The sequence below is a fragment of the Nilaparvata lugens genome, chromosome 8, assembly GCF_014356525.2.
Source record: "Nilaparvata lugens isolate BPH chromosome 8, ASM1435652v1, whole genome shotgun sequence".
In the NCBI taxonomy this organism is placed as follows: Eukaryota; Metazoa; Arthropoda; class Insecta; order Hemiptera; family Delphacidae; genus Nilaparvata; species Nilaparvata lugens.
In genome coordinates this window covers 26,401,235-26,427,507 of record NC_052511.1, presented here as the reverse complement: position 1 = coordinate 26,427,507, position 26,273 = coordinate 26,401,235, and the positions used below count along the sequence as shown (strand labels likewise).

General features: G+C 34.6%; 1 protein-coding gene across 2 annotated transcripts; it reads left to right on the top strand.

The window, feature by feature from the left end:
• Window positions 1-529: 529 nt before the first annotated feature.
• LOC120348878 (circadian clock-controlled protein daywake-like) lies at window positions 530-25,735 on the top strand. Of its 2 annotated transcripts, none has more exons than XM_039434372.1 (7): window positions 530-673; window positions 8,105-12,408; window positions 13,207-13,302; window positions 14,675-14,822; window positions 15,499-15,641; window positions 22,161-22,322; window positions 24,159-25,735. In XM_039434372.1, exons 2-7 carry the CDS (start codon window positions 12,306-12,308, stop codon window positions 24,368-24,370), a joined length of 864 nt encoding a protein of 287 aa, XP_039290306.1. In that variant the 5' UTR covers window positions 530-673; window positions 8,105-12,305; the 3' UTR covers window positions 24,371-25,735. The 2 variants fall into 2 exon arrangements, with proteins under 2 accessions (XP_039290306.1, XP_039290307.1); XM_039434373.1 differs by having other exon boundaries at window positions 530-678.
• The last annotated feature ends 538 nt before the right edge of the window (window positions 25,736-26,273 follow it).

Genomic DNA, 26,273 nt, shown 5'->3' with positions numbered 1-26,273 from the left:
TCATTCCTAGTTCCAATTACTGGATACATTATGTAAGGAATTCTATGATCAAATTGATTTTTTTACTATAAGTCAGTTTCTAAGATCTGCAGCAACTCCTCCATGCGTACAGGGAAGCTTCACTTGCATGAGAGTATTTATTGTCAAGAGAATTAAATATCGATGTGTGGCTTTCACCACTCATTTTTCCTTTGAACTTTGTATTAGAACTATGTATCTCAGGACCACCTTCTCATTAGAGGCTCCATCTGCATCTTTTCCCAGGTTTGGTCTTGAACCTACCGTACAATAATGATCCACTAATATCATTTTTATTACAATATAGCGCAGAATCCAATAATTAGCAATAGTTTTCTGTCCTAAATTACTAAGTTAAATTGGATTGCACTTTCATCTTGTTGGCTACTATATTTTCTTATTGAAATGCTTTGAATTGCTTACATCGTTTTGTATAGAAATGTTCTTCTTTCTTCAGATATGGCTCAACATTATTTGTTCCATTGCTATATTGCATTTGTTTTTACAGATCATGGTGCAAAGAGTGAATCCTGATATGGAACGAAAACTGATGGTTTACACAGGGAGACCGTCTCATCAGAATGAGCGATTCTTGAAAGCCATTATTGGCAATCAGGAACAGAGAATCCAGGAGCTCACCAATAGACTCTTGGAAGTAAGGTGTAGATCTGGTTTAGTAGTGTTTTCATTCATAATTCTATCATAATTATACTCTATTCGTTCGCTTCATTGTGTAAAGTTTATATTATAATTTCTTGAAAGTATCATCATTATCGTATTGCAACTGTTGTATTGGTGGTTTGTTTTACCTCTTCCATTCAACTATTTAATAAAAATCATTATGAATATTATTCATAACAGATATTTAATATAGAGTGTTAGGAAAATCACTGTGTACTTGACTTATGGAAATGAAATGAATTACTAAAAAAATCAATATGTTTCTTTATTTGAGTAAATTAGAAGAAAATAAATCATCATTTGCATCATTCGAAAGTAAAATAGAAGAAAATAAATCATCATTGGAAAGTAAATTGGAATAAAATAAATCATCATTGGGAAGTAAATTAGAAGAAAATAAATCATCAGTCAATAACTACAATGGGCCTATATTTATGCCAACTCAGCACAGTGGACTATCAACTTTTGATGGTAAAATGCCATGGGAGGATTACTGCGCCTTGTTTGATACAGCTGCAGGTATACATGGATGGACACCGGTGGTGAAGGCTGCAATGTTGGGGCGCATGGAAATGAGATTCGGCCACCGACATAAGGATCAACTGTACCATTCCCAATTAAATAACAGAGTTCAGAAGCCAAATGAATCACTCCAAGAATTTGAAACCGACATAGCTTGCCTCGGGAGGAATGCTTACCCATCTGTGGACGATGAAGTTTATGAGAGCTTGGCAGTTGGAAGATTCCTGGAGGGTCTTCGTGAGGTAGAAACTCGATGAGTTGTTGAACTTGCTCGTCCTCAGACCCTCAGTGAGGCACTCACTCACGCTTTGGAATATGAAGCAGTGACGCAATCGGTAAGGGGCCATGCACGTGTTTGAGCAGTAACAGTGGAAGATAATAATGATGAGTTCATGAAGGAAATAATAAAGAGGATATTGGAGAAGCTCAGGACCGAGGAGAAGGAGACAAGGTGTTGGGGTTGTGGAGAGAGAGGTCATCTTTGAAACAAGTGACCAAAGAAGTCAATGTTTGACAATAAGCAGGAAAACAGCTAAAAGGGTTGATGGAAAGGGGCAACCATCAACCTGTAGGCAGAAGGCCCCAGGTTCATGAGTAGTTGCAATGGGCTGTCAGTGTTCTTGAGGAGATGGTGTCCAGTTTCGAGATTGGTAGAGCCTGTTTCACACATCAAGTGCTAATAGCAAAAATCGGTGAGGACATCATACTGGGCTTGGATTTTCTCTCTAATTTTGGACTAGAGCTGGATTTAATGAAGAAGACAGTGACCATTGGTGAAGAAGAAGTCATTCTACAACCTAAAGAATACTGTACAGCACAGGTGCGTCTAGTGGAGGAAATCACCATACCAGCAAGGAGCCAGATTGTGACTCAGGCGAGGACAACAGAGAAAGTTCCTGGAGGGATGAATGCAATTTTAGAACCAGTAGTTCTTGAAGAAGAGCTTGGTCATAATGTCCTAGTGGCCAGAATTCTGTTTCTCACCAGCTCAGCATTCCCAGTTCACCTGATGAATGTGAATAACTATGGAGTCACCTTGAAGAAAGGAAGTGTGTTGGGACATTGTTCACCTGTGAAATCAGTAGTGCATCAAGTACAATCAGCACAGTCAAAGAAGAAGAAGCTTTGTGAGACTACAGAACTTTTTAGATGAATCTTGTCGGGACTTCAACCAGGATCACAAAAAGGATGTGAAGAATTTAATAACCTCCCACCAGGATATCTTCAACACTGGAGAAGGAACAAAAGGAAGAACCAACATTTTCCAGTGTACAATAGACACAGGAGATGTCAAATCTATTCAGAACCCAGAAGACTTCCATTTGCCAAACGAGAAGAAGCCAGGAAAATAATCAAGGAGATGAGAGTGAAGGGATAATTGAACCATCAAATAGCCCTCGGACATCACCAGTGGTGTTCGTGAAGAAGAATGATGACACACTTTGGTCTGCATGAACTACCGTCTTCTGAACAATATCACCAAGAAGGACAGCTACCCTCTTCCTCAAATTGATGGCACACTGGATAGCCTGGAAGGTTGCAAGTTGTTTTCAACTGGATTTGAAAAGTGGATACTGGCAAGTTGGGCTTGAAGACAAAGCAAAGGTTAGGTTAGAAGACTGCATTTTTAATTGTTCAATTGGGGAGGGACTTTGGCATTCTACTGTGATGCCTTTTGGGTTATGTAATGCTCCGGCCACTTTTGAAAGACTTATGGAAAGTGTGTTGAAGGGACTGTCATGAGAAACACGTTTGGTTTACCTGGATGACATCATTGTTCTGGGTAAGTCTTTCCAAAATCACATGAAAAATCTGGAGGAAGTATTCCAGAGACTGAGAGAGGCGAACTTGAAACTGAACCCAAAGAAGTGCAACCTGTTCAAGAGACAACTGAATTATCTGGGACATTTGTGGTTTCTGATAAAGGAGTGTCAATGGATCTTGAAACATTAGCCTGTACCCAAAGACAAATCAGAAGCACAGAGTTTCCTTGGTCTTTGCACATATTACCGGCAATTTGTGATGGGTTTCTCTGGGATAGCCAAGCCATTAACAAATTTGACAGAGGAGAAGTGCAGAAGGATGGAGGAATATAGAGGAGTAAAGCGAGTGGTGGAGGCCAGGAGGGAGGGAAAAAGAAGGAAAGGTAGACCGATAATGAATTGGGAGAGTTATCTTGAAAGTCTGGGTTGTGAGAGAGGGAGTTCCATGAGGAAAATGAGGAGAATGGCTGAGGACCGGAGGTGTGGAAGAGGTGGACCGAGGCTGGGACCCCTAAGCTGTAGCGGCAGAAGGGGAAAAGAAGAAGAAGAAGAAGAAGTGCGGTTTTCCACTATTGGTGGAATACTTTTACAGGAACAAGATTGGGAAGAAAAGGTCATCAGATATTTGAGTAAAGTGCTATCAAAACCAGAGCACAACTACTGTGTCACCAGAAGAGAATTGTTGGCAGTAGTGAAGTCAATTAGCCACTTCCATAAGTACCTATATGGATGTCACTTCCTGCTAAGGACTGATCATGCATCCTTGACTTGGCTTCAAATCTCCTGAAGGACAAGTTGGCAGATGGATCTAACACCTGCAAGAATATGACTTCAAATCTGTTCACCGAGCTAGAAAAAGTCATCAAAATACTGATGCTCTCTCCCGGAGACCCTGTGACAAGGACTGCAAGCACTGCTCATGCCAGGAGGGAAAGGACGCAGCTGTGAACAGGACAACTGTAGCTACAGATTACTGGGGAGGAGAAATGCTGAAGGACCTCTGGGTGCAATTGGATTCGATTGTGGAAGATGTAGGAATCTTGAAGAGGGTGATGGAAAATGCAGCAGGTGATCAGAGACGACTACAAGTCATTGTCCCAAGAAAGAGAATTCCAGAAGTATTGAGACAGCTACATGATGGAGTTTCTGGTGGGATTTTGAAGTGCACAAGACCCTGGAAAAGGTACGAGAGAGGTTCTACTGGCCTAATTCAAAAGAGGATGTCTAGAACTGGTGCCGAAATTGTGCATAAGTATATCTTCCAATGCCCCTATGCAGAAGTACAATGTAGAAGCTCCATTTGAGTGGATAGCAATTGACATTGCTGGACCGTTTCCAATTACTGATGATGAAAGCAAATATATCTCGGTTGCAATGGATTACTTCAGCAAGTGGCTAGAAGCCTATGCCCTGCCAAATCAGGAGGCAGTTACTGTAGCTGATGTTTCGGTGAAGGAGTTCAGTCGTATTGGTATTCCATTGGAGTTACATTCAGACCAAGGGAGAAACTTCGAATCTGCTGTGTTTTCTCGGATGTCTGAAGTATTGGGCATCAACAAGGCCAGGACAACAACATCACTGATTCCTCAATCTAATGGAATAGTGGAGAGGATGAACAGGACCATGGGAAAATATCTGTCAAATGTTGTATCCAGGTATCAACGAGACTGGGATCAACATCTCCATTTCTTCCTGATTGCATACCGAAGTTCAATGAGACTATGAGAATGGCACCAGCAAATATAGTTTTTAGGCGAGATATACAACTACCCTGTAACCTGGAGTATAGATGCAAGCCTGGAGAGGACCTGGAACCGGAAGAATACATCACCAACCTCCGGAAACGGATGGATGAAATCCATGAGACCGTCTGCACAAACACCCAGGATGCCAGTGACATGATGAAGCAAGGCTATGACATCAAAGCAGACCATGGAGGATACCAGGCTGGTGACAAGGTTTGGTTGTACAACCCTCAATGACGTCGTGGATACTCTCCCAAGTTGCAGACTTCCTATAATGGACCTTATGGAGTGGTTACAAGGATCAATGATGTGGTCTCTGGATCAAGAAGCCACGAGGCGCTCCACGAATTGTCCACTTCAACCGGCCTGCACCCTATCATGGAGACGATACTGCAAGGGAAGCTCAAGAAGTGCAGGTTCTTCAACCAGCCAGCAATGACTTTAAAGATTTCGTAGCCAATCTGGAGATGTCACTGGAAGAAGGGAATGTCACCGACATTCGCCGGGACCTGTTTACCCTGCCAAAGAGCTATGCATTGACCCATTGTATAGGTACGGATGAGGGAGCATCACGAGGGATTGCTACAGTCTTCAGGAGGAAGATTGGATGAGATGAATCTCATTGGATGAGAATCCAACAGTGGGGAAAGCACTTCTTCTCCAGGATGAGAACCAAAATTTGTTCTATTTTGTAACAAAGGACCAACCCCAGGAAGAATCCACATATCAGGCTTTGTGACAAAGTCTAATGCACCTGCAGACTCATCTCCAATTCCTGGGAGTGGAGCAGCTTGGGATCCCCAGACTCGGCTGTGGCTATGATGGATTGGACTGGAAGATTGTGAGACCGAATGAATGGAAGAATTTTCAAGGACACTGGAATCAGCGTCACCTGTTGTGTTTACAATCTATGGACAGCCACCCCAGCGGATCCATCGAAACCAGCTTCCGCTTGCCACACTTTCAGGATGGATCTCGACTGTTCCGGTTTTTAGTGCAGGGAACCATTGACCAATGGTTAGCGCGTTCTCGAACTTCTGGCGGTTTCCATGCACTATGATTGGTTGGACGTTTCGCCATACCTTTCTAGATAGTTTTGCTCGCCTTATATTAAGGCTGTTTGGTACACTTTTTTCAATTGGATAATCTTTTTCAAGATAATTGTTAAGATCATTATAAGAGTTAGAAAAAGTGGCAACTGAAATTTTTAAGTGGTCCAATAAGCGAGTTATGGGTTGTTGAAGTGCTAACTCCATTTTCTTTCCAGATCATGAACGTTTTCGACTATATTAACAGAACTTCTCTTAAAAATTAAAGAAAAGGAATCTTTCCAAACTAAAACATTTTATTCTCCATATCGTTCATAAATAAAAAGTAACATTTCTTTTGAATTCGATAACTTGTTCATTTTGGCATTAATCGCGAAAAAAGCATTTTAGAACAAAACAATGATATACTGAATGTATTAAAAAAAGCTCCAATGGAAAATTTGAAACCGTTTATGATCTGGAAAGAAAAAGGATTTAGCACTTCAACAACCCATAACTCGCTTATTAGACCACTTGAAAATTTCAGTTGCCACTTTTTCTCACTCTTATAATTATCGTAACAATTATATTGGAAAAGATTATCCAATTTAAATAAAAATAAAAAAAGTGTACCGAACAGCGTTAATGGGGCGGGGCGTATCTCAGTAGGCAAGTCAGTTGACAGACTACAGTCGTATTGTTCGCTTCTTCTAATCGTGACAGACTAGTGATAGTCATAATAGACTTTTGGTGACTTTTGTAGTTGTTTATACAGTTATTATTCTTGGTGACAGTTATTCTTATACATTTAATTCTACTAGTTAACGTATGCTTGTGATAATTTTGTGTAATTCATTAGATAGCTATCAGTTTATAGTTGTTTCTAGTTTACCTCCGTGTGTTATAGCGTTATAAGTAATAGATCCAATTTGTATAAATCGCCTCAAGAGTTCTATTAGTGTAGAAACCCGCAACAGAACTATTCATAATTAATCAGCTGTCAAGTAGATTATTAATTACATGCAATTAATAACTCAATGTAGCTTAGCACACCATCCTCCACCTTTCTCTACTTTCAACTCGGGCTGAACAGTTGCCAGTATGTCTTGTAGGAAATTAGCTTTAGATGATAGTAGTTGTTTATAACAGATGATTAGCATTGTCGATACACCAACCCAAACAAAACAGTCATTAGCCGTTTTCACGCCGATATCTCTCCAACAAGACAAGACAGACTTTACTCTGATGGACATTATTAGAGGAGGCTGTGGTTTACAACTGCGCGTGGTCTACTGTTCTCAGAACTGCTAGTAATGAATAATTCTATAGTCTGATTTTTACAGTTACATTGGATAAAGGAGGAAATTCCTTTTCCTTTTATGTTATCCTTACAATACAACATTTCAAAAAACCCACTAAGTTATATACGTCGACGCGCGATTCAAAATATTCCAGTCAAGGAAAGGTTATAGAGGGAAAAGTTTGCAAGACAATTTTTGACCCCGTAGTTCTGTTTAGGGTAGTAAGGAGGTAAACATATCAAAAGTCCCCAACCATACCCCTTGTGCTTAGGGGGTGGGGGTGGTTAAAAGGTACAATTTTTTGGTTTCTCGCATATAACACGAAAACTATATATCTTACGGACATAACTGTTATATACAGAATTAAAGCTTACATTATTTCCTACAATAGTAATTTTACAACTTTTTCTATATCTTATCTAGTTTTCGAAATATCCATTCTTAAAGATGTGACATTTTGGAAAAAAGCCCTGTTCGCCCACAATATTCTTATATTTTTACTCTTGTAACTTTTCAAAAATCGATGAGAAAAATCCATGGTGATTATGAGCTTATAGAGCATTTAATTTTAAATTATGTCCGTAAGATACATAGTTTTCGTGTTATATGCGAGAAACCAAAAAATTGTATCTTTGAACCACCCCCACCCACTAAGCACAAGGGGTAGGGGTGGAGACTTTTGATATGTTTACCTCCTTCCCTTACCTACCCTAAACAGAACTGCGGGGTCAAAAATTGTCTCCCAAACTTTTCCCTCTATACCCTTTTTGAGCATTGATTGCCTGGACTAAAAAGGAACATACCTGTCAAATTTTATGAAAATCTATTGCCGCGTTTTGCCGTAAATGCGGAACATAAATATAATCATAAATACATGAAGAGAAATGCAAAACTGTCGACTTGAATCGTATACCTCACTTCGCTCGGTCAATAATGGTATTTCTTTCTTCTGACTGTACAAAAATTCAATTGTTACTTAGCATTTTTAGTTGTTCTAGCTATAGACATTGCACTGCTATTTTGCTTGATAACAGTATTTTTTCCAGCTGGAACTACCATTTAATGCTTCGGAGAGCTGCAATGATTCAAATGTATGTGAGGGCAGAGTTAGAGAAGAAGATACCGAGGACAATTGAACAAGAACGAGGAGAGTTTGAACCACAAGACTGATGTCTCATCTCTTTACTCTACCACCGATATCTGATCAATCAGATCAGATTGGTAGTTCAATCTACCGTTAGTTTATAGTGTTTCATAAACATGCAATTTAAATTACCTTTGTTGAATTCATTCTTATTAGCAGTAATACGGTTTTGTTTACTTTTTCATATAATGTTTATGAAATCAGATATTCTATCCAAAGTCATAGATTAATCTAGTCTAGACTAGTTTTTGTTCTGTATTGGAAGTTCTACCAGAACTTCACGAGCTTTCGATTGTTCTACGGGAGTTATAATTTTAGTTCATAGTACAAATTGTTTAATCCACTTAATCGTGGAATTTATTATGTTTTCATTAATCGATAAATAGTAGAGAGCTCATATTATCAATAATCAATTTATTATATGAACTACTTATCAATTATTTTCTGAACTTCTACAACATTCCATTATTTGTATCGTGTTGAAGGGAATTTTCAGGGTCAAGGTATAGTTATTGCAGTTTCTTCCTTGAAGCAATTTTTCTGCATATATGTACTTTGAGAAGGAAATGCAATAGTCAATGCAAATGAAAGGCTGTGAATTATGTGCCTTGAGATACCGAACAATATTATAAAATTTAGAGGTGGCTATTACGATTAACATTGTGAAAATGAATTATTCTCTTGATATCACATTCAATATTAATTCTTACCATTCAAATATTGATTTGGTATTAGTAACTCATTTAATGTCACTCAGAATACAAAAATACAGTATTTTATTAATGCTTCTTGTAGTTATATTGTTCATGCATATTCCCAAATTAAGCATTGTATGGGAATCATAATACATTTGCTGTTTCCATTGGTGCAATTACATCATTTATCCGGTATTAACAGTTTAGTATTGTTCATTATTACTTTCAAAAGTATTGAAGTATTACGCTTGTAAGATTTATTTGTTCCTCTAATTGAAAATTTATTAGAGCATTAGCAGTATTAGTGTAAAAAAAGGAACTTTTATAAATCAATTGAAAATAAAATTAAAATAAGTTTATTTTAATAGTATAAATTGAAAATTATCATTTGAGTACCGTAACCGGAATAGTTATTGATTACAATCAATGAAATAGTTGCAATTTTTAATCAAAACTATAAATTACCGATATGATTTTCATTTCACATTAATTTTGTTTTGTGTCATCTCCATGCATAGTTCAATCATTTTTCAGAGCCTGACAACTGAACTCTGAAAAGAAATTGCAAAAGAATCTGTTGGAAATTCGCTTTTATAATCGGTTCTTCAAAAATCACAAACTATGATGATTACCTTATACGCTGATCAAAAACTTCCATAATTATAAATGCATTCAAGTATCTTAAGGCCAATTTGTAAATTGTAATCAAATCATAGATTATTTATGTTTGTTTGATGTAATAATGGTGTCTGTTATTCCACAAGATTGTGAAGAATTTTTCTTTTCTCATTTATTTTATCATCCAGATTGGATTTTATGTTTTTCTTTGATACTCATTTTATATTAAAAACCAGAAAAATAAATATTTTGATATTTTTCAATTTATGTTTTATTCTCTCGCCTTCTGTGATTCCTAGAATTAAAGACAGGTCTTCTATTAGATCAGTCTAACTTTCGAATCAGTTACAATTTTTCAAGTAGGCCTACTGTGATAGAGGATAGACTGATCCTTTGTTATTATCAGAGTTATGGTAGACAACATTCAACTTAATTACTTACTGCCATGGCCATACATATCTAAGTAGATATTTAGCCGCACCAACAAAGCCCCTCCACCTCTCTTGATTCTCCGCGTCCTCCTCGGTTGCTCCAATTCTCTCCATATCGGCCTTCACTTGACTCCACCATTTCCGTCGTGGTCTTCCTCTCGGTCGTCGTCCTTCTGGATTTCTTTTCAACACTTGATTGAGATTGCTGTCCTCTTTTCTTCTCAAAACATGCGCAGCCCATCTAATCCTTCTACACTTGAACTCGCATACTACATGTGGCTCCCTATAAAGGTCTCGAAGTTCTCTGTTGTGTCGCTTCCTCCACTCTCCTCCCTCATGCCTGTTACCTTTTCCTACTAAAATCATGTTAGTTAAAACATTGATATTCCCCTTTTTTTTCTACTGTGACTTAGTGACTATGGACATGAATGTTCAACTTACTCAGAGATTGCAGCGCGCTCAGAATTACTGTGTGCGCTTCATCTTTGGTTTACGACGTGACGAACATATTACTCAATACTTTGGACAGCTCAAACTTCTAAGACTGCACGAATACAGGAGTCTCCATGCACTCATGTTCCTCTTCAAACTCTTGAAATCTCGGTCTCCCAATTACTTGGCAGCGGGGTTTCGCTTCATGGGTGATGTTGGCAGGGGTGGGACGCGTCATGGAGCTTGCTCATTGTCCGTTCCAATTCACAGAACTGAGCTATATAATAAGTCATTCCATGTTAGTGCGATTAGATTATGGAACTCACTGCCAGCTCATATTAGGCTGCTCGACAGTCAACGCCGGTTCAGTGCGGCTGTCGTGGCCTGGATCAGGGGGGAGGGCTTAACTAGGTGGTTTTACTCTATGTTCTTTAGAGGTGTAAGTGTGATTGTGTGTGTGTGTGTGTGAATGTTTTGTGTGATTGAGATTTATTCACTATTAAGATTTCTTGCTTTTAGTTTTCTCTTTTTTTCCTCTTAATTTATTCAATTTGTAGCAAATTGATTATTAGTTTCCTTATAATTTTTAATTATCATTTAATTTCAAATTGTAATGTATATTATTATTTTTATGTAACTCATCATCGTGGGTTAAATGGAAGAGGGGGCTTCTATTGCCTCAATTTCGCCCACATCACTTTTATTGTAAAGTGTAAATAAAAGTCATTTATCTATCTATCATGTATAGGTCCCTAGATTTTTCTAAGGACCTAGACAACATTCGAGTATAGACAAAATCCATAAAAAAACTGAAGTCATTGAAAATTGAAGAAAAAAATCTGATCAGGTGGGGAAATCAACTTCCTTAGTATCTTCAAAATGTTACTCAAATTGGCGATCTTTTCACGTATATATTTAGAAATTATTATTTTTCTACAAATATGAATTGAGTAATTAACTCATCCCAGGTTGAAATGAAAAAATAGGTTCACGACGTTTGTAAGATGATATTAGTATAATAGTTGATGATATACAGTATCTTAATTATTGTTGACAATTACTTCACATCTCAATTACTTCTATTTCTATCTCTCAATTAGTTTACACTTTTATGATGATAAATAGTCAGAAAAGATGACTAGTGCTATGTTTCAGTGTTCTTGAACGTGCAGGGTACAGATTTGTATTGTCTCAGATCTCAGAAATGAGACATTAGTTTTGTTAGTTTAAGTTCTATGCTCTATTTTTTATTATTCCTATAATCTCAAACTTAATTATTTTCATTCCATCAATTTATCTTGCTGAAGAAGTACTGTACCGTAGTCTTCTTATATTATATACGGTACCAAGATTTCAAGACTTTTTTACAAACCATATTATGATTTTTGACTTATTGAAACCACAGTACTTCTCCAGAAGGTATAACTTACATCTCTGTCAAAAAAATATTTATTTGTAAAAATTAATCATTTCAAGCTATTAGGAATAACAAATGTCTTCTATCATTCCAATTAGAAATACTGTTTAAGCTTTCCCTAAAATGCTGCACTGCGATTTGCATTCGAATTTATCAAGTATCAATCGGTTTCTAATTTATGTCGACGATCAAAACAAGATAATAGGCATATAATATACTCTTGATCCTGCTACTGGCATACATACCAAACTACAAGTCATCATCACTTCATTATAATTAACTTGAGCGCTCGCTATTGTTCATCAAAGTATACCAACGGTACCTCACTGATAAGTAAGATGGAGGTGAAGATGACACTCTCTTTTGTCACGTTTAAAAGGATTGTTATCATTATGGATCATGTTTTTTATTGGTGCAGTCTCTATCCGTGTGAGCTTGAACTAAGTTTAGTTCCTTCACACCTCTTGTCAGGATAATCACAGCTAGCAGAGACTTTATAGAAGTTGTAATATGGTTTTTATCCAATTTATGGTTCTTATCCTAGTGTTGACTGATTCCAAACTGCATGCCCTTGAGTATGAGGACTGGGAAAATGATGACTATGCATCTGCAGGTTAGTGATACAATTTTTTTTTCTACTACCTATAATTATTATGGACTTTTAATTTTTAGTAGTCGAGTTCCTTTTCATAGTGTCATTTCTTTCCTTAGTTGCATAGAATATGTTCTGGTACTGGTACCGTATACATATAAATTTGATTATTTTAGTTTCGGAGGCTTGTACATTTTCGAGATTCTTGGTGCTGGGACCAAAGCTAGTAATCATCATTTCAATAAATCAATGGTAAAGACAGCAGTGAAGTTTTGTCACTTATCAGCCTATTAAAAATATTTTTAGTGAACAGTAAAGTGATTTTTTGTAAATATTTACTAGATTATTGATATAGATTTAAAATTGTATAAAACTTATTGGAAGACTATCCAAAGGAAGGACATAAAACTTATTAAAGTCTTAAAAATGAATAATCAACTCTATTCTATTCGATTATTTATCACATTCTAATATTAACTTATTACAAATAAATATGTAACTATTGCAACCGTACCTATTCCATATTTTTGTGTTGAAGAATAGGCTATACCGTACAGTAGTATATCATAATAAAAATGCTTTAAGGTAAATCAACCAATTGAGTTCATTTGAAATTCGTTGCTTCAAATTTTTCTTGAGGAGCTTATATTTAAGTTATATAAAAAAACTTATGCGTCAAACTTATATTTTTATATTCAAGATTCAACCATTTTCAAAGAAGTTATTCGAGAGCTATAAATATTGCAATTTCCATTTGCATAGTAGTTCATTCTGCTGTCACATATTTATTCAAATTGACCCTCCACTTATTATTTCCAGGAATGCCATTGATGGAGGTATGCTACCGAGATGATCCAAATCTCAATAAGTGCATAAAAGATATAATACAACACCTAGTCCCAAATGTGAAATCAGGTATGATTGCCATAATACATGCTGTTTTATTATTTTGTAAATCACTATAAATTATCAAACGATTCACGTTTAAAACTGATTGATAAATATTTTTCCTATTGCAAATATTTAAAATCTGTGAACCTCACTTAACACTGATATTTAATCAAGTAGCATATTTTATCTATCTACCTTGCTTTGATAGAGCTACTTGAGGATTTAAGGCTGTGCAAAGGCTAAAATTGAACTTTCTACTGGTGATATTTTTCAAAGCTTTTGATCAAGCTATCAAAATTAAAAAGTTTTCTCACGAAAACTTTTTTTTGATCGTTACTTTTTGAGATATGAGCGCCTAAAGTTCAAATTTTTGTGCCAGAACATTTCAAGTTTGGTGAAAGATAAAACCATGATATTTTAAGGATAGATTCTTCATGGTATTGTTGATCTAATAAAACAAAAATTTTCTGAAAATATCAATTTTTGATAAAGTTATTCAATTTACCGAAAATAACTCGACTAAAAGTTATTTCTGGTCATTTTTAGAAAATTGACTTTATCAAAAATTTATATTTTCAGAAAATTTTTGTTTTATTAGATCAACAATACCATGGAGAATCTATCCTTAAAATCTCATGGTTTTATCTTTCACCGAACTTAAAATGTTCTGGCACAAAAATTTGAACTTTAGGCGCTCATATCTCAAAAAGTAATGATCGAAAAAAATGTTTTCCTGAGAAAACTTTTCAATTTTGATAGCTTGAGAGTATACAAATCGAAAAACTTTGAAAAATATCACCAGTAGAAAGTTTATTTTTAGCCTTTGCACAACATTAATTATAGAGAATTGCTAGTTCCTTTATTATATTTTGCCCCAGTGTATTATATTCCACTATATTGTAGTATTTCATTTTAATGTTTAAAATGAAATAATAATGATAAGGATCTTGCAATTCTTTACATTCGAACACAATTGGAGGTACCTATCATTAGTTCAATATATTACTGATTCAAATCTCTTGTCAATTTATCAAGCAATATTAATTTTTATTTGACAATTTTTGAGCTTGAATACAATAATCATTACCGGTACCTTACTAGGCAAATTTTCTGTCAAGTCCTAAAGCATTTCCTTTGTTAAATTCACATTGAGAAGGCAATTATTGCATTCTTGGCCAATTTTCTCTTAAATCCTAAAACATTTTCCTTCGCAATTTTCACATTGCAAAGCCAATTATTGTATTATTCCCATACATATAGACCTACAGAGTTCCCATAGTCACTTTTATATTTTTTGTTGAAATATAAAAGCGTTCTGAATGATATTTTTATTCTACTTCAATACAGTATTCATGTTTGCAGTTTTAAATTTTTTAGATATTATGGTATTTAATAGGTATTCCTGAATTGGGACTGCCATCATTAGACCCCATGGAGATGGATGACATGGAGTTCACATACAAGAGCAGCATGGTTAGTGGGGATACCAAGGTCAAGGATGTCAAGATTTACAAATTATCAAACATCAAAGTTGTGGATGCCAGGTAATTCATTACAATAAATTACAAGTTTCTAGTCATTCATCTAAGTATTAAAAAATAAAATTGAAACCACTACCACCAGTCTCTAGTATCCTCTTATTTATTGATATGTCCAAAGCTCCGCCAATTTATGTAGATTCATAACAATATTATCTATAGTTATTCCAAATTGTTCTTTCCTTATACGTTATATCATATACAGTAATAATTATTTTCTTGGTTTATTATATTATGTAAATTCATCTAAAACTTTGCTGTATTGTAAGCTATTGTATATAAGTGCATAAGCCAGAATATATATTAATCTACAAAAATGAAGTATAGGTACTCAATCAATCTTTTTTTTTATTTAGTTAAAATCAATGGTACATGGTTTTTAATCTTTGTTGCTAGGTTCTTTTGAAGATTTCTTTCATTGCGGTTATATATTGCTAGTGTAGAGAATATTAATTAGCCCTTCCAATATTTTAATCAGAATATATTTATTTCAAATATAAAACTGAACGAAGAAAGAAAAAGCTGCTCATGCTACGTCAATTTTTTGTTTTTAACAAAGCTGTTCAGTGTTCATCTTTATTCTGAGTAATAAAATTCCACTAGCAATAAAAATGGGATTTAAACACACCAATAAATTGTTATTTGTTGAATTCTAATAAGATGAATGATTTTTTTTCTATAGGGCAAAAGTCAATGATCCCACCAAGCTTATTTTGGAATTTGAAGCTCACTACGATCGCTTGGAATCTATTGGCAAATATGAATTAGTGGGAAATATAGCCAGGATACCCATCAATACACAAGGACTTTTCAACCTTACTCTTTGTAAGTAAAAAAACAATCAAATAGAATATTTTTCTATTTTGGCAAAATTGAAATATTATCCTTTACAAGAAAAAGTAATCAAATAATTACAAGATAACATTTTTGATAATCAGAACCAACTACCCGCAACAGATTCCATTCTTCATAGATAAGCAAAACTGTATTTTATAGCCTAATAAAAGTAAAGATAGAAAATTTAATTCATTCATTGGATTCACATTCCAAATTCACGAAGAACATGGCTACGGTACTTTCTATAATACAATGATAATAATAGGGAAAAGGTGTGATTTATTATTTTAATTTAACTAGTCTCGTTATCTGCCATTGAAAAATAAAATTATTCCAAAATCAGATCTATGAAAATCTAATCTAATCTCTCTCTCCAAAATTAGTTGATGCTCTTGAAGTTTTGTGCTCTGTTTAGTAGGCCTACTAGTATATCTAGTCTAATATATTCTATCAAGTGAACTTTTTATTCAACCCTTTCCAAAGTCATGAATGCCTTCAGACATATTTTATTTTCAATATTATTGTTTTGAGTATTTTTTATTTATTTATTTGTTTCTGCTGAGGGTGATGCTCACATGAGCTTTAGGCTTTTGCGTGGGTAATGAGACAGATGATGAAGAGAGATGAGTTGACCTACAGCTTGATGAGCTTGAGGTGGGTTCCGAACCCTCTCCAAGAGGAAGGAGAGGGAGAGAAAGGAAGAGAGGGTTCACTTCAAGAGGTCACCCTTACAACAGGAATAACAGGCGCATGGATCTTAACTTATCTTCAGGGTCAGTTATTATTGTTTGATTGGAGAAACAGCAGAAGAATGTGATATATTAGAAGTGTGATAATGTGAATATAAGCAAAGGTGATGAAAATAATCTATTCCTCCAATCTACATCTAATACTAGTAGTTCTGTGAACAGTAGACCTCACGCAGTATTCTCATCCACAAGTACCAGATGTCAACTGTTTTAAATGTTAACAAACTCAGTTCACGTTTGAATTTGTATTCCATATGATATAATTCATCCAGTTCCGTGATGATCTTTCTATCTGATAAAAATTGATTTTTTAGAATCAAAAATATTATAGTTTCTCCAGCGTTCATTTGTTTATTTTTATTCACCTATTAAATTAGTTTTTTCGGATGCGAGAATATTGATACTGATGGGCACGCATAATAATACCATGACTGCAAACAAAATATTGAAACCAAAGACCTCAAAGCTGCGATTAGACCAAATTTATTTAAAAAAATGTTAATAACTCAATCCTTTTAGATTATATTAGATTGAACATAACTTATCATACACATGATAAACATATGTGTTTGTCAACTTTTGTTCAATCTAATAGAATCTATAAGGATTAAGTTATAACCATTTTGTTAATAACTTTGGTGTAAACCCAGCTTAACACGTTGACTGCCAAACAATTTTTCATGACACTTCCATTCATGCCACAGCATTTTTTTCTCAATTTCTTAATTTATTCCTTTGAATTTAGCTTTTTCCACATTCAAATTTTGCTAAAATGATAAAATTCACCAATTTCATCAAAAAAAGTGTGGGACACTTTTGGTGCACATGGCCTGATAGACTGATTGGTACACTCCAAAGCCATGTGTACCAAAATTGTGCCACACATTGTATAGTAGAATAATATTGGAATTTGATCTGTTACTACCTCAGAATTGAATGTATTTTATTTTATTTAAATCAGTGATTGATTAAGATAAATAGGCAAATGAATAATAAATATAATTGTTACTAAGTCAAGTCATAATTCATTTTGGAAATCCATCACAAAATTGATTCTGCTAGGTAGTGTAAATGAAGTGAGAAATTAGACTCAAAATAGCTTGAAACATTATAATTATGGAATTTTTATGCTACAAAAAATATATAAAAAAGTGATAAATGTAAAAAAATGTATGAAAATAATTTATTAAAGAAAGAAAAAATCAAGTGAATAAAATATATGGAAACGTCTATGCATATTCAAATGTTTGATTTGTGCAGTTTAAAAAACAGTCTTTGCACATTGTTTGATTGCAAATGTTGCATTTTGATGCAACTCTTTTTGTCTTGTTCACAGCAACCGCTCTCCCGAAAGTAGTCGTTATATTGTTGTAGCAGCTTTTGCAGCGTCCTCTTGTGGTTGCTATGAGTTTGTGGGTTGCAGTAGATTGAGGTGGTATTGGTTCAGGATTTTCTTCTGCTATTCCTCCTCTGTGTTGCAGCCACTGATCAAGCCAGCTGTTGACGATTGCCTCCTTGAAATCCGTTGAATTTATTTTTTTTGTCACTGTCTTGTAAATTGACCATGCATTTACACAAGATGTGTTTATGAGCAGGTCGAATACAATTTTCACATACCATTTTACACTCTTCCTGAGGCAACCAGAGTGATATGCACTCATTGGTCCGATAGGTCAATAAAATACTTTCCTTGATTATAGTCTACTACAATCTGTGGCTTGGTAGTCTCCTTCCCATTCTTCACTGTTGTCACCAAGTCATCAACATGCTTTGTGCTGAGCATGAGTACTTTTCTTCTATCCTTCCACTTCAAAACAACCACATTCTTATCATTTTTTTGGGCCACAACTTCACCTTTCCTCAATTTTTATCAATCACATTTTTGGGATTGAACTTACGATTTTTTCTCAATGTTCCCACAACATGACTTTCATTTTGGAGTAGGGTTTCAGCTAGTTTAACACTGGTATACCAGTTATCGATATAAATTGTCCTTCCAAAGTTCAAATAAGGGGCACTCAACTCTAATACCACTTTTGAAGAGACTTCTAATCCTGGTGTTGCCTCTTTTCCAGCATATATTTTGTATGCTATTGTGTAGCAATCTTTCACACATAGCTTGAAGATTTTAATTCCATAAGCATGTGCTTTGGATTTGTTGTATTGGCGAAATATGATTCGCCCTCTAAATGGTACCATACTTTCATCTATGCACATGGATCTTTCTGGGGTCATAACAAGAGTGAAATTTTCAGACACCAAATCAATCAGACCCTGGATTTTATGCAAACGATAACCTACTGGAGCTTCATCATTGTTAGCACAGTGGAAGTTTGACATCAACAATTCAAACCCATTACGAGACAAGTATTTGGGTAGCACAGATATAAATTTGCCTTTTGTCCTCCAATAATGTCCTATGGTTGGCATTTTATTTAGTCCCATAAACATCACAAACACTTCATCTCATGCCTGTTTGTGTCTGTCCATTTCCTTATCCTAGCATACTTGTTAAGGCCTGGTTTAGCTTTACGAGCATTGGCATACCTATTAGTTTCACACACAACAAATCAGTATCATCTATAAATAGTTCAAGGAAATCTTTTGGTTCACAGTTCATTATTGTTTCAATCATATCACTATTTACACCTACATCTTCATTGTTTGGGTTGTAAACAAATTTCGTAAGATGATTTGACTCACCCACAGGGCCCCAAACACCCCTCTGTTGTCCCCTGTCTTCTTCTGCACGAGGTTCTTTGTTATTGACAATCAAATGTCCATCCTGTACAACTCTTCAACTTCCATGTCATGATCTGAATGTGCACAAAGTTCATTGTCAATCAAATGTCCATCTTGTTCAACTTTGATGTCATGATCTGAATCACTAAATGCACTATTGTCAGGTTCATAAGCAGGATCATTATCACTGTCATAATCTAAGTCGAAATCTTCGTCTTCATCTTCACTGTTATTCAATATTCTGTACAGTTCTTCATCGGTAATTGAATTATCCATCTTTTCTAGGCTATTATTTACACAAAAAAACTTTACATAAAAAATCAGATAAGTTAATAAGTTCACTATAACACAAAATTATTCCATCTTTTCTAGGCTATTATTTACACAAAAAACTTTACATAAAACATCAGATAAGTTAATAAGTTCACTAAAACACAAAATTATATTACTATTCAATCACATAACTTCATTCAATGTTAACATAACCGTAAAACATTTTGCATTTTGCTCAAGAAAGACAATGCCATGTGTCATGCCAGGGCAATTGGTCAATGCCTTTCAAATTATGCATTATATGTAATTATATTCACAAGAAAAAGGCTATAAATATGATGAGTGTTTAATATCAACAATGAGAACAAATATTTGAAATAAAAAATCCAAGTTTTAAAGAAAAATAGCATGGATTATAATTTTTCTTTAAAAATCATATAATAATTGCAACATAACCTAATAGCACAGGCTAAGCGCATTTTGTTACTCTCTGAGGCCATGACTATCGATTCATATGGAGAAAACCAATGAAATGTGGACCATTTTTATACCACGCAGCTTTACACATAAGATAGTCATGTGTTCAGTTTTTGGTACACACGGCATGGTGGTAAAGTTCACTGTGGCACATACATGGTACACATGGCAGTCAACGTGATGCATACCTCTTTAATGTCTTTGATTGAAACTATAGACCTTACTAGCCGTCAGGCTCGCTTCGCTCGCCATATACGTCTAGCCAGGGGGCTCCGCCCCCTGGACCCCCGACTAGATCGTCCAAGAATGAGATCAGCTGGCTCGCTTCGCTCGCCTGCATTTTTCATTTGAGCATTTTTATCATATGTTAGGACAATCCAGTCGGGGGTTCAGACTAAACGTCTGGCTAAACGGATATGGCGAGCGAAGCGAGCCTGACGGCTAGTAATATAATATTCCCAGGATTGAAGTAGCAGTGCCCAATCAATTATTTTTCCGCCATAAATGCATTTAAATCTTCAACTTGGTGCCAACCTAACAAAGTCAACTCAACTTAATACCAACCTGACAAAATTATTAATTTAGTTGCCAGTTAACAACTGTTTCGAAGAGGTACTCTATCTAGATTATAGTTCTATAGTAACATATGATATGGAAATTTCAATTATAATTAAGAGATTGGGAGGAAAAGAAAATACATGCTAAAAGACGAACTTTAAACCCTTAAAAACAACCCTTAGAGTTAAAATATTGCCAAAAGATTTCTTAGTGCGCCTCTAAAGGGCCAACTGAACATACCTACCAAATTTGAACGTTTTTGGTCCGGTAGATTTTTAGTTATGCGAGTGAGTGAGTGAGTGAGTGAGTGAGTCAGTCAGTCAGTCAGTGCCATTTCGCTTTTATATATATAGATAGATAGATAGAAGATAGATATAGATACAAATAATAGACTGGCTTCTCCACACATCTGTGTAATCACTTGTCAGCTGATTTATGATAAATAATTCTATAGTCTGATTTTTACTTTCCTTGCCCTATTACCATAGGTAAGGAGAGTATTGCTTTCCGAAAAAAATTAAGGTACCCCAATTTCTAAATTTCTATACGTTTCAAGGTCCCCTGAGTCCAAAAAACTGGTTTTTGGGTATTGGACTGTATGTGTGTGTGTGTGTGTGTGTATGAGTGTATGTGCGTCTGTGTACACGATATCTCATCTCCCAATTAACGGAATGACTTGAAATTTGGAACTTAAGGTCCTTTCACTATGAGGATCCGACACGAACAATCTCGATCAAATGCAATTTAAGATGGCGGCTAAAATGTCGAAAATGTTGTCAAAAACAGGGTTTTTCGTGATTTTCTCGGAAACGGCTCCAACGATTTTGATCAAATTCATACCTAAAATAGTCATCGATAAGCTCTATCAACTGCCACAACTCCAATATCTGTAAAAATTTCAGGAGCTCCGCCCCATCAATGCAGATAGATTCCCAATTATCAGGCTTCAGATACAATTGAAACAAAAAAAATCAAGTGGAGTAGATTGAGCATGAAAATCTCTACAATTAATGTTCAGTAACATTTTCACCTAAAATTGAAAATAAGCTTTAAATTCGAGAAAATGTGATTATTCAATTGCAAATTATTGTTGATTCTATTAAATCATTCACTATGAAGAGATAGCAGACCTCATGATTATGTCTCCAGTGTTATTGCCCTGTCACCAGCTGGCTCAAATCTTTGAATAGTAGACTTGAGATGCGCGGGAACACTAGCGTCAGGTGATCAATTTTCATAACGGCAAGGAAAGTTGTGTGAGTGCGCCACACCAGATTTTTACTCTAATATTGGCGTATGAAGGAGGCTCCTTTTTCCTTTTATATTATCCTTGAAATGCCAAATTTTCAAAAACCTTGTATATACGCGCAATTTAAAAAGGAACATACCTGTCAAATTTCATGAAAATCTATAACCGCGTTTCGCCGTAAATGCGCAACATATAAATATATAAACATTAAGAGAAATGCCAAACCTTCGACTTGAATCTTAGACCTCACTTCGTTCGGTCAATTATGTAAAGTAACCATTTTTCTTATTACAATGTGTTGCATTTAGGATGCGAGTTGGACTTTTTCTATGATAATGGTTAGAAATACGACAAACTTATTCGTCAAATTGAATGCCAATCATATTTTTTCAACTCAACTCGTTTGTATGAGGAGCATAATGTGCTTGAAACAAATAAATGTATTTATAATTTTTGCAGATGATGTAACATTCATGTACACAGTGAAAGGAGACCTGATCACAGGTCGGGACGGGGAGGAGTACATGGAGCTCAAGCACTTCCAGTATCTGCACAGCAACAAGGGAATTGGCAATCTCAAACTACATGCTACAAATCTTGTCGAAAAGAATGCCTTTCTAAGTGAGTTTTTATTCTTTTATTCTACAACGCCCATTTTTTTCTTCCTTGATTGTCAGCGAATATTGCGTTTTCAATTGTTTACTTGTATTATGTGTTAAGAGAGCAATTAATTTATTTATTCATTGTAAAAATAGGTACTACAATCATAATATAATTATGACATTGAAGGAAAAAATAGGCTGAGTCTGTTAATTGTGGGATATTATTCTTGTGCTCTCATATGTATCTCAAATAAATGAATAAATAAATTATCAAAATCATATATATTAGTCAGCCAATAAACTGTACCAACTACCGTACTCTTATTCACAATCCAGATGAATATTTATTCCATTTTTTCTATTTTTATTCATATGAATGTGTTTGATCGTGCAGTATTGAATAAACCTTCAATATAATTATCACATCAACTGTCTGTTGGCAAGTTAATGTCAAAATAATTTACAATTATCATTCTGATTAGTTGTTGATCTGTTTCTGATTGGTCGAAAGCAGTTAACCGTTACACCAATTTTAATTCTAGAAGAGCTGAACCACTTGAATATTTATTTATTCATTCAATGACACTCAAAACACAATTCATTAGAATGATTGAGGAAGGGCCAACAAGCACAGCCCAAAACTGTTCCTTCCCCGAATTTCGATTCATACACTAGTCCAAAAAGTTGGCTATGTTTCTTTCACTTTTGAATTTAAGTTCAATTGAAATAAAAACGCTCTACGCTGATCTTAAACCCATAATGGAATTTCTCTGTACTTTCTTTTCATACATTTCTTACAATAATTCACCATTTAATAACTTAAGCTGTGCTTCTGAAGAACCTACCGTCCATCATTATGTATCAACCTGCTTTCTATACAATCAAGCACCGTCTGTTTTGATACTTGGATTAATAAGGATATTATTCGGAATCAATGCATTCAGGTAACAATATCATGACTACCATATTTTTCAATTTCTTCATTCAATTATTTTCTTAGGGGTGAAGCTAGGGTGCAACTACGGCCGGCCCTTTCCATAATTGACTCCAATGCGGTACCTTGTTTATTTACTAGGCGTATGGCACAACCCATATTACACACATAAGTAAATAAAATCTCATTTATCAAAAAAAGTGTTTTACATGTACCCCACATTCTGAGTACTGAAAAATGCATTCACGCACAAATTTAAGTCTAGCAAGCCAAGTCCACCTTTTGTGGGACTATCCATTCCTGACTTAGGAGCCCAGTTATGTAGTAGGCGTTCGACAATTTCCGTTTTGATATTAACTGATTCTGTGAAAACGGCAATTGTAGTGCGTCCTCCGACATTGCCACACTCTCAACACTGGATGCATACCCACTAAATTGCCTAGTGTTCTCCAAAAGTAAATCTGGAATCCTCACAGAGAGAAAATGCTTCAGTCTACTCATGGTATATGCCATCTGGAGGTACAGATAGTCTACATCCCCCCACCTTTGTGAGTCACTTTGGACAGTAGGATCTCTCCTTTCCTCCCCAGAAATCCCATTCACATTCTGAACTACAACACAGACTGGACTAGCAAATGATGGTTATCACACAAACTTATGTTCTCCTCACCAAACAGAACACACGTCAAATAATTGGAGCACCTCCAATGGGTACATATTTTAACTTGAAATACGAATAACAATTTTATTATTTAATAATACGCTTCATTACAATAAAAGCAAGTTGAATACAAATTATACAATTCACATTATATATAAAATGGATAATACTCTCTATGATATGGATAAAATGTATCTACTCTTTCCATATTTTTAATTTAAAAAAATGATAATATATCAAACTATCCTATTCTGTTGCAGATATGTTTGCTATCAGATTCCTGAACCAATTCTGGAAGCCGATTTCGAGGGAACTGATTCCTATTATTGACCCAATGATTGATCGATTCACCACCAGATTTTTCAACAATATTTTCTTGAGGATACCATACAACATGCTGTTTCCACAATCAAGGATTGGATGCCTGGTTATGACTGAAATTTTTATTATTTATATCTTTTGTTTCTACTAATTTATTTTTTCATTCTATGAATCACATAGAATAAATTACTATTCAGCTTATGAGAGCTCTATTTACCTCACTTGAACATGGAAAGCTGTTATAACTTCTACTGTTGATTTACTGATGGTCTTTATTCATAATGATCTATGAAAGATCATTTATTATTGGTCTTTATTCATAATGATGTATGCAAGATCATTTATTATTACTTATTTTCTATTCGAGTTTATTTGGCTAAATCAATTTCAAGCTTCCAACCTATTATTGGCTTTGCAATTGTATTATAATTTGAAGTTAATTACGACTTGTTTATTAATAATGTATTCAAATTGTAATCATAAATGAAGTATTCATAATCCATTCTAAGGAGACTAAATTATAAACATGAATTGATTTTTTAAATGATCGAGCGAATTCTCCCTTGACAGTTTCGTCAAATAATACAATATATTATAAAACTAGAAGTAAAGAATTAATTTTCTTAAATATGAGAACTGTTTCTTCTATCAAATTGATAGAGTTTTTTTTCTGTCCTCTTTCAATTTTTTACTGTTTGCTGTCCTCCTAGACTCATAGATATTGAATAAATTTTCAGAAAGATGTGTTAATTTGTTGTTAGTAAAATATCTTATTGTATTTATTTTATACGTCTCATTTCAATTTTAAAATGTTTAAGCTCTGGAGCTTTTTACAAGAGTTTCTGCACCAAAATCTCGGATTTTCAGTTCCTTTTCCAGTTTTCTGTTATTTTCGCCATATAAAGCCATCGGACGTGGAAAGATCACTCTCGTCTTTTTTTAGATTTTCAATAAAAATTCGAATAAAATGAAATAATTCTGATATCTTCTCGGAATTCTTCTCGGCACGTCAAGGCGGTTCAAAATCACTTATCATAATTCAAATTAGGTTGAAAAATGGAAAATAATATCCTTCATTGTATACAATATAAATCTAACCTACATTTCCATATATATATAAGAAAGGGCTGATTTCTGTATTCAAAGGTGCTTATTTTGGAAATCCCTAATTACAAAAAAATCTACATTGTAAATTGAATTGTAGAGCAGAATCTTTTCTTTCATGTGAAGTAAATAATTAACAAAATAGTGGGTTGTGCAACTAGTGCGCAAAGTGGCACTTTTCTGCACCGAAAGAAACGTTTACGCATGAGCCGTAGGTGAGTGCGGAATGGTTTCTTGAGTTTAGCAAAGGAACTTTGCACACGTATTTCACATTAAATGTTTCCTACAGTTACCATTGAATATGAAAAGTGAGTAATTGTTATGAGTAGAATGTCCTGTAATCCATCAAATGTTTGTCTGTTTGATTTTGTAATTAATAAAAAAATTAATTAATAAGTGAATTAATTCAATCGATTTGAGAATTTAATGAATTTCAAATCATTTCTAATTTATAAATAATTCATCAATTAATTGATTCAAGAGATATCATTTAATATAGGATGTATAATTGAAAAATATTTTTATGAATAATATTTTAAATACACTATAAGTATTTATTATTAATCAATAATAATTCAACCAAATTGAATTTTTAAATCTTTACATTTTTGAATTTTCAAATTGAAATATTTAAATTTTTAATCTTTTGATTTTAATTTTTTTTTCTAACCATTTTTCCTTGTCATCTGAGTCTATACTATTTCAATTCATTCAGGCGAACGGGTTAGAGTCAGGAAAACTATAATAAGTTTTTGCCATGCCTGATTTAATCGCAATTCACTATTTTAGGTGATAGTAGAGGTAAAAATAAGAAAAAAAGTTCATATAAACATAATATATCCATAAACGCTTCATTAGCGAGCTATACAGAGTGAAAGATTTCGCCCGGAATTCAGTTCCTCTGGTGAAATACACCGATGCTGAATTGTTTGGGGACTAGTTTTTTAAAA